Source organism: Coffea arabica, chromosome 10e (assembly GCF_036785885.1).
Source record: "Coffea arabica cultivar ET-39 chromosome 10e, Coffea Arabica ET-39 HiFi, whole genome shotgun sequence".
NCBI lineage: Eukaryota > Viridiplantae > Streptophyta > Magnoliopsida > Gentianales > Rubiaceae > Coffea > Coffea arabica.
Window position 1 is genome coordinate 48,028,067 of NC_092328.1, and position 16,846 is coordinate 48,044,912.

The 16,846-nt window shown below is 34.4% G+C and overlaps 1 protein-coding gene across 1 annotated transcript; it reads right to left on the minus strand.

The window, feature by feature from the left end:
- Positions 1–13,949: 13,949 nt before the first annotated feature.
- Positions 13,950–14,498, minus strand: LOC140015270 (uncharacterized). Its single transcript, XM_072067210.1, has one exon. The coding sequence runs from the start codon at positions 14,496–14,498 to the stop codon at positions 13,950–13,952; it is 549 nt and encodes a 182-aa protein (XP_071923311.1).
- Between the last annotated feature and the right edge of the window lie 2,348 nt (positions 14,499–16,846).

Sequence of the window (16,846 nt, forward strand, 5' to 3'; positions counted from 1 at the left end):
CAGTAAAACCGTTGATCCTCTATTTTTTCGCTCAAGAACGGTCGGTTGGAGTCTTACTTGTTCAAGAAAATGACGAAGGTAATGAGAATGTGCTATATTATTTGAGTCGGATGATGACACCTAATGAGTTGAATTATTCAACTATCGAGAAATTGTTTCTGGCACTTATATTTGCCATTCAGAAGTTGAAATACTATTTTCAAGCACACACTGTTCGACTTATATCCAAATCTAACCCCATTAAATATGTCAGGACAAAGTCTGTGCTGTTTGACCGACTTGCGAGATGGTACCTTCAATTTCAATAATTTGAAATTATTTATGATCCTGTAAAAGCTGTCAAAGGACAAGTATTAGCAGATTTTTTTGTTGATCATCCCATGCCTATCGAATAGGAGTTGACTGATGAACTCCCCTATGAAGAAGTATTTATGATCGAATTTCCGTGATCGATGTATTTCGATGGAACTGCTCACTATGATGGATCTGGTGTAGGAGTTATCTTTTATACTCCTCAAACAGACATATTGACGTACTCTTTTATTTTAACGCGTCGATACTCAAACAATGTCATCGAATATCAAGCGTTAATTCTTGATCTTGAGATAGCCGTAGAAATAAAACAATTACATCTCAGGGTCTATGGTGATTCAAAATTGGTGATAAATCAATTTCTTGATTCAACCATGAAGTATTTAGGTAATGTCATCATAGAACATATCCCTAGAAGATTCAACCAACAAGCTGATTCTTTGGTAAGGTTGGCGTCGATTCTCACTCTGTCCTCTCATCAAAATCAAATCTCAATATATCAAAATTTGATTATATCTCCAATATTCGATGAAAAAGATAATAATGGGAAAGAAAATGCTTATCATATTTTCGTCCATAAGTTTGAAATGGAGGATTGGCGTCGTCTCATCATTGATTACCTTAATCATGAAAAATTACCTGAAGATCCCAAGAAAAGAATCTACATATGTCGCCGAGCACCACGTTTTATTTACTACAAAGGGATATTTTATCGAAAATCATTTGATGGAGTGTTTTTACGACAAGCAATAGAGGAGGCTCGCTCTGAGATATGCGGTGCTCATCAATTTGGTCCGAAATTACACTTTCACATTAAGAGAATATGATACTATTGGCCAACGATGGTGAAGGACTGCAACGATTTTGCTAGAGGATGTCAAGCTTGTCAATTTCATAACAATTTCATCCATCAATCTCCTGAACCATTGCACCCAACTGTGGCTTCTTGGCCATTCAATATTTGGAGTTTGGATATAGTTGGACAGCTTCCAAAATCTTCTGGTGGATATATTTTTATTTTGACGGTGACAGATTACTTCTCGAAATGGGTTGAAGCAATCCCTCTAAGAGAGGTAAAGAAAAGAGAATGTAGTAAATTTCATTCATTTGCACATCATTTATCGGTATGAAATCCCATGTTATATCATCACCAATAATAGTAAGCTTTTTTGTAATATTGCAATGAATAAGCTTTGCGAAAAATTTTATTTCAAACAATACAATTCTTCCATGTACTACGATGCTGCAAATAGACATGCTACTGCATTCAACAAGACTTTATAATTGGCAACTTCGAATTGGATAAGTTTTTTGGGCATATAAACTACTTTTCGAACTCCCATACAAATAATTTCATACGCGCTTGTTTACAATGTTGAAACTGTTCTTTCACTTGAATATCAAATGCCTCCATAAAGAATTGTGATTTAAAAAGGGTTCAATAAAGAATATAATGTTCGTTTTCGCCTTGAGGAGTTAGAATTACTCGACGAAAAGAGATTGAAAACCAAACAACGAATTGAATGCTATCAAACTCGTCTTTCAAAAGCATTCAATAAACATGTCCAACCACGATTTTTTTCAAATTGGAGAATTAGTACTTGCTGTTCGGAGACCGATCATTCTTACTTATGGTAGATAAAAAAGTTTACTCCTAAATGGGATGGTCCATATATTGTCCGAGAAGTGCATACAAATGGCTCATATAAATTGGTTGCTAATGATGGATTAAGAATTGGTCCCATCAATAGCAAGTACCTAAAAAAGTACTATGCATAATTTAAAAACTCCTACCACAAATAGTATAGTATGCGGTTAAACTGCTGAAATAATCCACCAAATCTAAGGTGGTAAACAAATAGATAATCCTGATCCGCATAAGTTTAAAATATGAACAGCAGGAACTACGTGTGACTTGATTCCCTCTGGAGATACGTAGGCAGTTTAGAGGGTAATTTCTAAATTCTGTTACACCACTCCAAACCAAATCCTTTTTTCTTGGAAAAAAATCTTCTCTTTCTTTAAAGAAAAAATAAAATGCTACATTTGAATTCTTTTATCTTAAAAAAATTGAAAATAAGAAACAAAAAATATTTCACCATTTATAAGAGATTTAATTACATGAAGAAAAAAATAAAAAAAAATTCGAGAAAAAGAAAGGACACGGTGAAAAGTCTAAATGTCAAATTTGTAATCCACTACAACTATTTTACATGATTCGAGTGCGGATTTCATGTTTTCAAGTTCCTTCGCTGCATCATCAGTTAAGATGCTGGCATTTTTAATAGAAGAGAGCTCATCATGTGTTTGGGTTATCTTAGTTTGGATTTTTTTTGAAAATTTCATGCTTTTGATTAATAGTTGAGTTGATTTTCATGTTTTGTTTCTCCAAATCGATAAGTTCTTGTTGCAGAGCATTCTTCCTATTTTCGATGGATTGTAGCTTTTTTTTTTTTCAAGATTTTGCAGATGACAAATTCGTTCTCCTTCCTTTGCCTTAACTCTCTTGAGTTGGGTGGTCGCTTTGGAATGGAGTTTTGCATATATTTCTTTATTCATCTTTTTCCATGATGAAAATGCCAAAATATCATATATCTCTGTTTTGACAAACAAGTCTATCAAGTAGTTTTTTAAAGGAAGACCATTGGTAGGATCCGTCCTTGTGATTTTTGCAATAATTTTTTCTGCACGCCCTTTTAAAGAAAAGATCTGCTCAATAGGAGTATCAAGAATTTGCCCACGAAAATTCATCCACAAACTTTGCAAGTATTTTCTTCGATGCATTTGGATCAATTTTTGCCCATGAAATTATGAAACCAATGCTACCTTAGGCCTTTTTTGAATCTCGTGCAAATTAGTCAACTCCTTCTTATGCATTGATGAGATACCTTCACTAGGGGCAAATTATTTTGGAATGCTAAAAACGATTTCATTACTTTTTTTGTTTGAAATTATATCATTAGTTTCAAGTTCAATTGGGGAATTGTTACCAATATCTTCTTGACAGAATTCAAGAAATAGGGGTTGGGAAAAAAAAGAGGAAAAAAAAAAGAAAAAAATGGTTACAAAAAAAATTAAGTGGTGACACTCCAACCGACGGTGGTGTAAAAGAAATCTCCTCTAAATTAGAAGATGTTCTCTTCTTTGATCGGTCCCAATGACGATCTTGACTGGTACTGCTGCTTGCCAATGAATGGGTTTCTCCTTGGGTAGATCCGGTGCCCTGGGTTTGAGCTCCTTCCTTTTCAACAGTCTTGATAGAATCGTAATTATCCAACATTTCAATTTCGACGTCTTCTCCCATAAAAGTCATAATTAAATATTTTGGAATGGTAGATGGCACATTCTTTACTGGAGTTACTAGATTTGTATCGTTGAGAGACTAGTGAGAATTCTTTGAAACCTTATTTTTTGTGACAACACTTTTCAGCTAAGTGCCTGTCATTTTGCCTTTTGGCAAGGTAGATGCAGTAAAACCTGTTCCAGTCTTTATAGCTCCATTGTGATGTATCAGTTCATTGATAAAAGTAATCTTACCCTTTTTCGATGACTGCTGAGGGATCTTAATCGTCAATTAAAGAAAGTTGAAGAGACACTATTTGATTGCATTAACCACCAGGCATCATAGTTTTTTGTGATCAATGGATGCTTCCTATACGTAGGTATAGTCATCTGAGATTGCGTTTGCGTGTGAATTGAGAAATCTCATAATTGAATAGCCTCACCCAAAATATAAGTGTGAGTGATCTATTTCAAATTATTTGGAATATCCTGACAGAAGCTGAATTGTCTGCTAAACCTACAAGGATTATTTTTTTAATAATGAAAATATTGTCCTTACGTAGAGTTAAGTGGTAAGAGCGTTGACTAATAAAGTAGCTCGTGAGCCTTGATGATAAGGATCCGTCATCGATCAACACTCTTTCTTCATTCTCAATCCAGTACAGTTTGGAAAGCATCAAAGGATTCACTTCTTTAAAAATTTTATCAACTTCTGATTTATCATAAAATATTATTATTTTCTCACCGCTAAATCTCATCATGCGCGCGTAGTGGCTATTCACTTGATTATTCTTATAATATACGTCAAAATATTGATCAATCCAAGCATAGACGTAATGGATTGAAAGAGTTACCCCACATTCTCCAAGGTTAGGGGCGTAGACGATCTCGCTCAACCTATGATATATACTCGCAAGCACGGAAATTGCAAGGCAAAATATTTTTCTTTAATCATGAAGCATGCAACATTGAAGACATTTCGATGGATGCGATTGATCTTTTTGCTTGGCAAAAGAAACTTGCAAATCCAATACGCTATGAATGCCGCAATATAAGTTTTCTTTCTCAGGGACCATGGGATATCCAACATATCAAAAGGGATGTTGAAATCCTTTGTATCAGCAAGGTCATGAGACTCTATGCTTTCAGAAGAATTATAGGTCATTTTTTATTTAGATGCGGTCTTTCTTCTATGCACCCTGATCGGAGGAGCCCTATACCTAGGCTCTCTTTTGAACCATAAGTGGATCCAATCTTTCATCCACACTCCTTAGTTATTCGTCCAAAATTGGTAGTAAGCCAAAAAGAGATGCATGCAACTCTCAAGGAGAAGTAGCTTCCCTTCTTTATCACGAGTGAGAAGTTCTTGCGCTGAAGGAACAATTTTATCAAAGAACGAGCAGTCGATCGAAAAGCCACCAAGTCGATAAAGGTCCCAAAGATAACTCCCCAACGGGTGTATGAAGTGTGTTTGTCGAGGGACACTAATATTTGAAGAAAACTCATAAGATATTTTCACAGCAGTCATAAGAGAATCGCGACGCGTAGACGGCTTCAAATATGTTGACACGTGTGAGCACTTCTTTCTATGTTCCAAAAATGTCCTCAACCCACTCCCAATAATAGGAAGTGAAGCATACCTTGCCAAAGAAGGACGAAGGAATCTTCCATGAACTTTTATCAATATTGAATCCCACAAATGGAAGCGTGAATTTGGCTATTTCTGGATCTCCATTATAAAGTGACCAGTTTAATATGACCACTTCTTTTTCCTTCAACGTAGTGGAGAAAGTTGACGATGCTACGACTTCTTTAGTCCACTTATTAGTCCAATCTTCAAGATGAAAGCATTCTTCAAGAGGTATAAAAGATTCAGCGAACATGCCAATTGCTAACGTATGAACATATAGTGACAAGCTCTTTGATTGGGTTCCGCCACATTTGTCTGTCAATAAAATATGTGATAATGGCATTGCATAATTTTTAATTTGCATGGCTGCTAAGATTTTGTGAAGATTTTTCGAAGTCAATCAAAAAGAAATTTTTCCTTTCTTATAAGTTTTGATAGCCAAATTACCTCACTGGTCGTCCCTTATCAAGTTCCCCTGAGATTAATCTTCCCCTTGGAGATTTTTTGTTGAAAACTGATTCCGAAAATAAACATGACGAAAAGGACTATTAGTGAGCAATTTAATGAAGGTACGGGTATTCGAAGAACAATCATGGTGGAAGAATCGCTACGAATAATGCATGCAAATATAAAAGTACCAATCATAGTGATATTGGCAAAAAGTATACATTAGACACACGACAAAATAACATACGAATTTCAAGTGCCAATCACATTCGAGACATCAAGGATGCATCAAAATAAACTCGCAAAGTCTGTTGCTGAAGTTCCTTTTAGCAATTAAGTACTGGAAAGTAAAATCTTAGGTGCCGAATAAACAAAAAAAATGGTATCGATAGGATGCGAATAGCGGGTGGCACCAATTTGGTAGGAGCAGTCGTCAAATATTCCTACTTTAAGGCATGATTGTTCATAGTACATCATCAAATATTCACATTAAAACATGATTGGCAGCCATAATATACTAATCAATTCTTGCAGTGGGAAGCTTCGTAAAACGAGGATACATATGATGCTTAGTATCTTGCAAAAAAAAAAAAACAAAGGAAGAAAAGTTTATGAAGCATAGTATATGTACCTCCGAGTCAACTAGTTCACGAGTGTCTCGGCAAAAGTGGTTATTACCTTCAAGAGGACAACAAAGTGAGACAAATTAGTAGACAATGAGTAACGGTAGCAGCAAATAAAGATGTACTAGCGGCAACTCTTAACAGCAATCTTCGTGAATCACAACAAAAGGAAAGGAAATTTTTCTCCGAGCAAGTTCACGGCTTTAGACTTGAGAATTTATAGAACAAATCTCTACTACAAATTCGGGAGAAAGGTGAGTTCAAGTATAACTCGCTTCCTAGTCCGCTTCAATTGTTTAAGGGATATCTTCGCTCTAGGGGTTCCTAACAATTAAGTCGGCTGTCATACTAGGAAGTGAATTCTAAGCTGGTTTCGGAAGCTTGCTTCTAGAAAAGATCAGTTTATTATTTCCTACAATAAAGCTTCAATTCATGTTGGCCTTGGAAGAAATTATTTTCGCAACCAACTTCTATAAGCTAATTAATTCATGCTGGCCTTGAAACTTGTGAAGCGGTGGAGTTCATGATTGATCAAGGAACAAGATACTTGTTTCACAATTGAAGTTGGAAACTTTCTAGGCCAATCGAAAAGTGATTTGCATGCAAGGTGCACATAAAACAAAAGCTAGATTAATCACCTACGAGATGGAATTCCATGTGAATCACCTATATGATTCCTATTCGGATATTGAAGCCTTTTTGTGGTCAACTTCTTACTTAAATGATTTACTTCACAAGACTTATCTCCTCAGAGCTTCGGATTCCAATTATACAAGAAGGAGCTTAAGAGAATTAAAGAAAGTCAAAACTTGTCTGTTCAAGTTGTACTCTTCACAAACACGTTTCGTGGGAGCATCTATAGACAATGAAATTTTAATTAATCAAAAAATTATCATTGGTCTATAAATTATTTTTGTGGCTCATTTCTATCCAATTGGATATTGCCACATGTCGTGTATACTTGAAAAAATTGGTTATTATATGGCCAATTATATTTTACCATGTGTCAAGTTGAGGTGTTCCAATCAATTGAAATTACTAGGATGTCTCCACCAACCAAATCATATCATGTCACATGTCTATATGATTGGACAAAATTTTGGATAGATATCTAAATATTTATTTCTTATTAAAGAGATAATATTTAGAGTTGTTTAATTTGTATGTATTTCTTATATATTGCAATAGCTTTGTCAGGATCAAGCGCTTACCATTGCACCAAAAGCTATAGCTTTTAGCGAAGGCGCAACTTTATTTCCTTAACCACAATGGCAGCGCAAAGCACCGTACCACGCTCGGCCAGCATGAGGGGCTGCACCCCTGGGTGCCACGGGCTGGGCGGTTAGTCCCTTCGAGCCGGGATCTGAGGGATGTTGCTGATTAGGCCAACAATCCCTCCCCCAGCAACAGCCAGGGAGACTCGAACCCGCGACCTCGCTCTGATACCACTTGTCAGGATCAAGCGCTTACCATTGCACCAAAAGCTATAGCTTTTAGCGAAGGCGCAACTTTATTTCCTTAACCACAATGGCAGCGCAAAGCACCGTACCACGCTCGGCCAGCATGAGGGGCTGCACCCCTGGGTGCCACGGGCTGGGCGGTTAGTCCCTTCGAGCCGGGATCTGAGGGATGTTGCTGATTAGGCCAACAAGCTTGTCCAACCAAATGGCGCCAGATCACGTGTCCCTACAAGTTTGGCTAATCAAGGAATTACTTATTAGTATGATCTCTTTATTAGTAAATATAAAATGAAGAGATAATATTTAAGTTAGCACAGTCCTAATATGACTGCATGTCTTACAAGACAAGTAGAGTGGTATACATGTTTTCAATCTCTAACTCTTACTACGGGTATAAATAGGGGTCTCTCTACCAAGTCAAGAACAAAAAAGGCATCTCATACACTCAAGTATTGAAACTCCAAGCTACAAAGGTCTGAATCTTCAAGCTCTCCAAGTCTCTCATATATCAAGATTTGAGTCTTCAAATATCTTCTAAACATCGGTGGCGGATCCAAGAACAAGCTATGAAATCCTTGGATTGGTGTTCGAGAAGAAGAATAGAAGAAAACTCTCTGCAAGTTTGAGAAGTATCCGGAAATTGTACTCACATATTTCTTTAAATTTATATATTATATATTTGTCGTGTATTTTTCTTGTCATTTTGCAGACTTGAAATTTTATCGCGTACAATAACCTGACTTGGTGGTGTAATCTCCACTAGTGTTGTGCCTCCAAACGAACTTATCCTACCTTTCCTGAATACTGAGAGGGATCATAATTATTTGTTCAGCCTCTTCCCGAGAGAATATGGACTGAATAAGATTGATATTCCACCTCTTGTTAATAATCAAATCACAAACTCTTTCTATGTTGTTGTCCTGAGGTCTAGCTAATTTAATCAAACTAGATATGCCATTCGAAAGCCATGTATCCTTCCAAATTGCTGTTGATCTACCATTCCCTATTTGTCTCTTAAGGCCTTCTTCTAACAAAGGGATTGCACTATGATTGCTCTGCCAGATCCAAGAGGAGCCTGAATTTACTTTGTCCTACAAGATAGAGGAGTTTGGAAAATGTTTTCCTTTCATTACCTTACTGACCAGCAAGTCAGGTTTTGTTAGTAGTCTCCACACTTGTTTGGCAAGCAAGGCTTCATTGAAGCACTTTATATCTCAAAAACCAAGTCCTCTTTTATCTTTGATATCTGTTAGGTCCCACCATTTTTTTCAATGCATTTTCTTCTCATTTTGATCATTTCTCCACCAAAACTTGGCCATCACGCCACTTAGTTCTTTACATAACCCATCTGAAAGCTTGAAAACCGACATAGTGTATGATGGTAGAGCTAATACCACAGACTTGAGAAGGACTTCTTTGCCCACATTACTTAACATCTTGCCTTTCTGTCCTTGCAATTTAGCTATCACCTTGTCTTTAAGGAATTTGAATGTGCTGTTTTTGGATCTTCTTATAACCATAGGGAGACCAAGATACTTTGCCTGAGTAACATGCTAAATTTTGCCCAGTATTTGGAGGACACTTGGTTTGTTTGCTTGGAAGGTGTTTCTATTGAAGAGAACAACTGACTTCTCAATGTTGACCTTTTGCCTTGACGCTTGTTCATAGATTTGGAGAATTCTGGTGATCTCGCTTGCCTTCTTACCACTAGCTTTGCAAAAAATTAGCGAGTCATCAACAAAAAACAAGTAAGAGACAGCAGCTGGGGATTTTAATTCCTGTTAACAGGTTATTTCTGCAAGCAGATGTCAACAGATTTGCTAGATCTTGAGCACAGAAAAGAAACAGATCAGGGGACAGTGGGTCACCCTGTCTAATTCCTCTAAAGGGACAGACATAGCCTGATTTATTCCCATTGATATTAAAAGAGTAGGAACAGGAAGATAAGCACCCTTTAATCCACAGAGGGCAGAATCCCATTTTACTAAGGACACATAGGAAAAACTTCCATTCTATTCTATCACAGGCTTTAGACATGTCAAATTTAAGAGCTATAGATCCCTCTATTACCTCTCTTATAATTAATCTAGTGGATATATTCAGGACCTATCATAACATTGTCCAAAATTTGTCTTCCTAGCACAAAAGCTGCTTGACCACTACTTATGCAATCATTCAAAATAGGCTTCATTCTATTAACAAGTACTTTGGAAATAATTTTATAAACAACATTGCATAAACTGATTGGCCTGAAATGAGAAAGATTCGATGGTGTATCAATCTTAGGAATCAGTATGACTAATGTTTCATTAAAAGTTTTTCACATATAACCCAGATGAAAAAAACTCTTAATAGTCTCCAGTAGGTCCTTTTTAATGATACCCCGAAATCTTTGAAAAAATAAGGGAGACATACCATATGGTCCTGGAGCTTTATTGGGGTGCATGGAAAATAAAGCCTGCTTAATTTTCTTTTCTGTTACAGGTCTAGGAATCTGAAGGTTCATCTGTTCTGTAATTGTTCTGGGAATGCCCTGAAAGATCTCTTCAAAAGCTGTAGGCCATGAACTATTAAACAAATTCTGGTAGTACTTAGCCACTTCTTCACCTATCTCCTCATCTGTTTCACACCAGCCACCTTGTTCCTTTTCCAATCTAGATAACCTATTTCTTCTCCTTCTACTAGCAACTCTCATATGAAAATAAGCAGTGTTTTTGTCCTCTTCTTTCAACCACTTGCATTTGGATTTTTGGGCCCAAAATGCTTCTTCCTTTGCATATTCAACACTAAGTTTTCTTTTGAGGTCCATGATCAAAGACTGCTTATTTTGTACATTGCTATCCTGTGTCTTTTCAATTTGGTCTTCGATGGCCTGAATATTGGTTTTACTATTAGACTGAAGTCCTTTGTTCCATACCTTGAGAGCTAATCTACATTCTTTAGTTTTCCTAGTCATTTTGTATCCTTTGGATCCCATTTGTTGTTTTTTCCATGTAGAATCATCTTTTCCATCTTTTCCTTTCCGGTCTGGTATCCATTATTAGCATAGCATGGTAAGAAGCTACAATATGTATGTGCGTCAACTTTGCTCTACTGGCGTCTCTCTTCCATTCCAGACTTGTTAAAGCTCTATCTAATCTTTCCTTAATCTTTTCACCAATGCTCTATTATTACTCCAAGTCCAAGGCAATCCTTCAAAACCAAGGTCAATGAGCTTATTTCTGGTAATGAAATTTTTGAACTTTCTAAAAGACTAGTCTTCTCTTGCTTTTCCACCCCACTTTTCATCCTTGGAAATTATGTCATTAAAGTCACCAATGAACACAATTTTGTTGTTCCACAATCTTCTTCTCTCTGTTAGGATTTCTCACTATTTCTGTCTAATTGATGCCTCTGAGTTTGCATATATACAGATACACCACCAGCTATCTGATTCTTGGTTAGCAGTAATTTTAATCTCAATGGTGAAGTCCATAAACAAAATTTTATCAATCTTTAGTTCCTTGTTCCAAAAGATAGCTAAACCACCCGCCTTATCAATCGAGTTAACCACAAAAATATTATCATAGTTGACTCTTTTTCTAATTTTTCCATAATTTTTTTATTTTTAGTTTCATTAAGAAACACCAGATTTAGGGAGTGAAGGTTACAAACCTCCTTAAGACTGGGAACTATCAAGGAGCTCCCGACACCTTGGTAGTTCCATGCCAAAACCTTCATATTGAGTTAGGAAATGACTTCAGGCTAGTCTTCGTCACCTTTAGCTCATTGTTCATTTTCCCTTCATCTTTCTTTTTGTTTCTCTTTGGGTTGATTTCCTCATCTTGCATCATATCAACTTCCTTTGGCTGGGACATCTTTAATTTTCCACCCACTTCTTCTATTACCATACACCCATTCTAGCTGATCTCCATCAGTGGTTTCCTGTTCATCAGGTTGTTGCCGTTCTTCCTTCTGATTTTCATCTCTCTCGTCTTGCTCAACTTCTTATTTCCTCCATTTTCACTCTCTTGTGGAAGGCTTTTGTCTGGAGTTTCCATTTCCAGTTCCATTGAGCTTCTTGTGGTTTTGGCTGTATGCAAGATCTCTTCTTTTCCTTCATCAATGGTCATTGTCATCATTTCAGCCTTGTGTTCAGAAGAAGCCAACTTGAGCCCCTCCACTTTTTTTATGATTTAGGGGGCGTTTGGTAAAAATGTATCGGAATTAAGTAATGGAATAAACTCCATAATTGGTGTTTGGTTCACTGGTATGGGAATTGAAATTTTGGAATGATTTCTAAAAATTTGGCATCCCTCCATTCCTTAGTAAAAGGGTGGGTTTTGTCCAAAACCCAAGTGTGATTCCAAATTCTTATAATTACATAATATTTAGTATAATTAAAATATATATGTATATTATATATATTATATATTTATATTTATGTTTATATTTATATTATAATATATACATATATATAATATATTATAATTATAATATTTTATTATAATATTAGTATATTATGTAAATATATTATAATTATTTAGTTAAATATAATTATATTTATATAATATATATTATAAATTTATTAATATTATATAACAATATATTTATAATATATATGTATATTTATAAATGTATATTATATGTGCATATAATTATAATATATACATGTATATAATATTAATAAATTATATATTTATATTTATATTTATTATTTTAAATATAATAATATATAATAATAACTATATCTAATATTAATATGCATTAAATTTATATAAAATATTAGTATAATTAATATTTATATATTATATAATTATAATTATATATTTATATTATAACATTTGTATAATTATAATTAATTATATATAATATTTAATTTAATTAGTTACAAACTTATAATAATGATATTATTATATTATATAATTATATATTATAATTATTTAGTTAAATATAATTATACTTATATAATAGATATTATAAATGTATTAATATTATATAATAATATATTTATAATATATATATTTATAAATGTATATTATATGTGCATATAATTATAATATATACATGTATGTAATATTAATAAGTTATATAATTATAATTATAATTATTATTTTAAATATAATAATATATAATAATAACTGTATTTAATATGTAATATATATTATATTTATATAAAATATTTGTATATATTATATAATTATATATTTATATTTATATTTTAACATTTGTATATTTATATTTAATTATATATATAATATTTAATTTAATTAATTACAAGCTTATAATAATATTATTATTAGTTATATGTATTATATAATGTATATTAATTTATGTAATATAATTAATATTATCAATTACACTAATAATTATACATGTTTACTAATAGAAATTATTAATTAGTTAGACTAAATTTACTAATACATTTATACTAATATATTTAATTAGTGAAAATTTTATATATTTCATTTACAAAGAGCCAATAACTATCATTTACGATGTGGTTTATAATATATTTATTATATTCCATTCCGAAAGAGTCGACGAACCAAACATCAACTACAGTAATGATACACATTTCAGGTACTTGAACCAAACAAATGTATTAGAATGAATGATTTCATTCCAAACCCAGAATATCCGATTTCGAATCCGAATTCGATTCTGACGTGCGAACCAAACGCCACCTTAATCTTCAGCCTTTTTATGGTCTCCCACTTTTTTCCGAGTTATTTCCTTTTGTGGTTTAACACTCTGACCCAAACTTTTGTTGTGGTCCATGTTCAAGGGTGGCCCACTGTCTTTAGATGCTTTTGAATTTTGACTTTGAGTTTTCATGGGACTAGGCCCACCAATTCTTTCACCCGGTCACTCCTCTGACAGTTTCTGCTGGTGATTCCTTTCTTCCTGTATTTCCCTTATCTTGTGAGGATTGATTATGTATTCACCTTCAAAGAGCAGCCTATAAGCAATTGAATTCTAAGGGATTTTACCCTTAGCCTCAAAGGGTTGGTTTGGGATCCACCTTTTTCTTTGGTGATGATTTCATGACTTGAGTTCTCATCCAAGATGCAAATTGTTGCTTTCCGGTATCAGCATGGTTTTCCTTTCTGATCTTGCATGATTTGTCACTATGTCCAATGATCCCGCAAGAGTAACAAAAGTCCGGGCATTTTCATACCTGAACTAAACCCATCTTGACACACCACTCATTTTTTATGTTGTCCCTCTTAATAGTGGAGCTCTGATATCTACCTCAGCCTTGATTCTGAGATGCCTCCCATCTTTGCTTCCTCCTACTAGGATAATCATGTCTTCTACCTTGTTAAAGACCCTTCCAATTTCTTTGGTTAACCAATGAATCGACATATTCCAAATTTGCACCCACAAATGTGAAACATTGAAAGCCTCAGGGTTGTAATCAATATCTTCTTCCCACTGCTTTCTATTGAGTAGCTGATTGGCGATTACATATGGTCTTCTCGCTAGGATTCTGTCTATATCTTTCTGGCCTGAGAAGGTGAATTGATATAGATTGACCCCTACCTCCGTTGCAACCATTTTCCTGGGAAAGCCCCACATGTTATTCACAAAGTTTTTGATCCCTGTAAAGTTGGTTGTTCTTTCTCCCATAACTTTCCCAATTAGGCATTTTATGCACTCTGCCCTTCCATCCTCTACATCTTTACTATCCTGTTCTACTTCCTCACATTCCTTGTTTGATAGCTCAAATTTTTCCAGCACAAAAGCAAGTTCTTCCGCCATGGCCGAGATCACTTGAAAGGCATTCCAGAACAACACACAGATGACTCCAGTATCCTATTTCTGAAAAAGAAATTAAGAGTTAGAAAACAACATCTAAGAAGCAGATGGACTCTAGAAAAACCGATTAAGAAACATCACTTTTTTATTTTTTATTTTTTAAAAACTATGAAAGATTAAAGAATCAAGCTCCGAACATTCTACTTTAAAAAGTTGAGAAACAAATAGGATGAGAAAGACAGTGAATAGAGGGGATAAAGATTAGGATTATGGCTCTAACTAGTGTCCAGCTCTCCTACTAGAAGAGGAGCAAGGACTTTCAAAGAAAGAGAAAGGACTCTAAAGTTTTACAGACAAAAGTCTCAAGAAGAGAGACTAATCAAATACTCACACTGACTGCAATTGCATCACACAATTGAATGCAAATATGATAATACAAAATCAAAAAAGCAACAAAATTATTCAGTAAAAAATAAGCATGTTCAACAAATGACCTGTCACAGGCTTGGTACTTGTTTTCAAAAGATATCCTTTTGTAGAAAAGGGAAACCAACTTCCTGAAAACCAGACCATGAAACTTACAGAAGAAAAAAAGAAAGACAAATGCAACCATCACTAACATTAGCTTGTGGTTTAGAGATCAATTGCCTTGTCCATCACAGGAACGAAAGGGACTTTGAATAATTGAAACCTAAGAAGCTTCAGGAAATGCTAAATGAATGACTATCGAGACATAACATGTAGATCCCATTGAATGCTTTAGAAAGTCAAGCATAGACAGTTTCTTAGCAGTCACCAAGGATACTGTAGTGTTCCAGTTATAAACAGGACACTAGTGGCACATAGGGTTCTTTCCAATTTTATTTTCCAAGTTATATTCTCCTCTAGCTGTGCCTTTAATCCCATCCATACTACCTTCCCATATTTCACAATTTTCCAAGACTTGCTCAAATATACTAAACACTCAGCAAGAAAAGTCACCTTCCTTCTGAAACTATTTGCCCAAATTTACTCCAAATTAGTTACCTAGATTAACACAATTAATTCATTGATTATAAAAAAAAATGGTTAATCACATTTTATCAGTTTACCCCCTTAGCAGATATTTCATCATCTTAAGATATTTTCTTAAGATATTTCATCTTAAGATATTTTCTTGGGAATAAAATGAGAAACTAGAAAGGAAAGAGGAAAATCCAAAATTAAAAGAATTGAAAGGCTAAAAAAATTGTATTTTAGGAAAGTGATTTGAATATTTTTTTTAATCATTTAAGGAGAAAATAGATCTCTGCAATTCCTCTTTTTTAATTTCAATCATTAAGGTGAAGATTTTTGTGAGAAAGAGGAAGAATTAAATAAAGAAGAAAGAGAAAAGAAATAAAAGAAAGGAAAACAAGGTAAATGAAAAGTCAAAATAATGCAAGGGTAATTTTGTCCTAAAGGGGTTAAGTGAGCAAAATTAAAGGTTTAGGGGTAAACTGATAAATGGGGTATTCTTTAAGGGGATAAAATGTGATTAGTTACCACAACTAAAAATATTAAAGGACAGGAACAGAGCATGAACCTCTATATCTATGAAGTGTTCTACCTTCTCAATAAGAAAACAGTAAGAATTGTGAATGCTTTCCTCTGTTTGGCTAGTTCCAGCAGACGATTGACTGACACTCCTTATAACCTAAACTTGGAAGCATCAACGAATGGTAGTTATTCAAATAACCAACATAAAAAAGAAAAAACTTTTAAAAGAGTATAATCCTCAGATATATTACATAGAATCTTCCAAAACAAGCTCATGTTTGAGATGCCGTAGGCTCAAAAACAGTCGCAGGTCATTTTTCACAATATACCCATAAAACACATTCCACCACCTCCGCAATGACAAGCCATCGTAACATGATGTGAAAGTAAGCGATTAAAACAATCTTAATGGAATTCATATGATATCGCAATACATTCTCCGACTAAGAAAAGGTCTCAAGCTAAATATTGTGAACTATACTCATACCAGAACCAGTTCTTCTTCCTCAGCCCATGTAGCATATATAAATATATAACCGCTATTTCCATACAAGTAAAGGTATGTAGGTCAAAGCACCCGAAAAAGGGCTTGTTAAGTAGAACAAGCAAAGATTCCAGCATAGCCTAAATAGTCTTCAACAAGTTGTACTTTGTGCTCATTAGCCAGTAACAGACACAAAACTCCACTACAAAGAATAACATAAACAACCTGGAGATTATAGCACACCGCCCAGTTTATGTAACTCCCACACGGTAGGATACGATGAGAACATTAGCATATGAATCATGCCCATCTATTAGGACAGATACATGATACAAAAACAAAAACATGA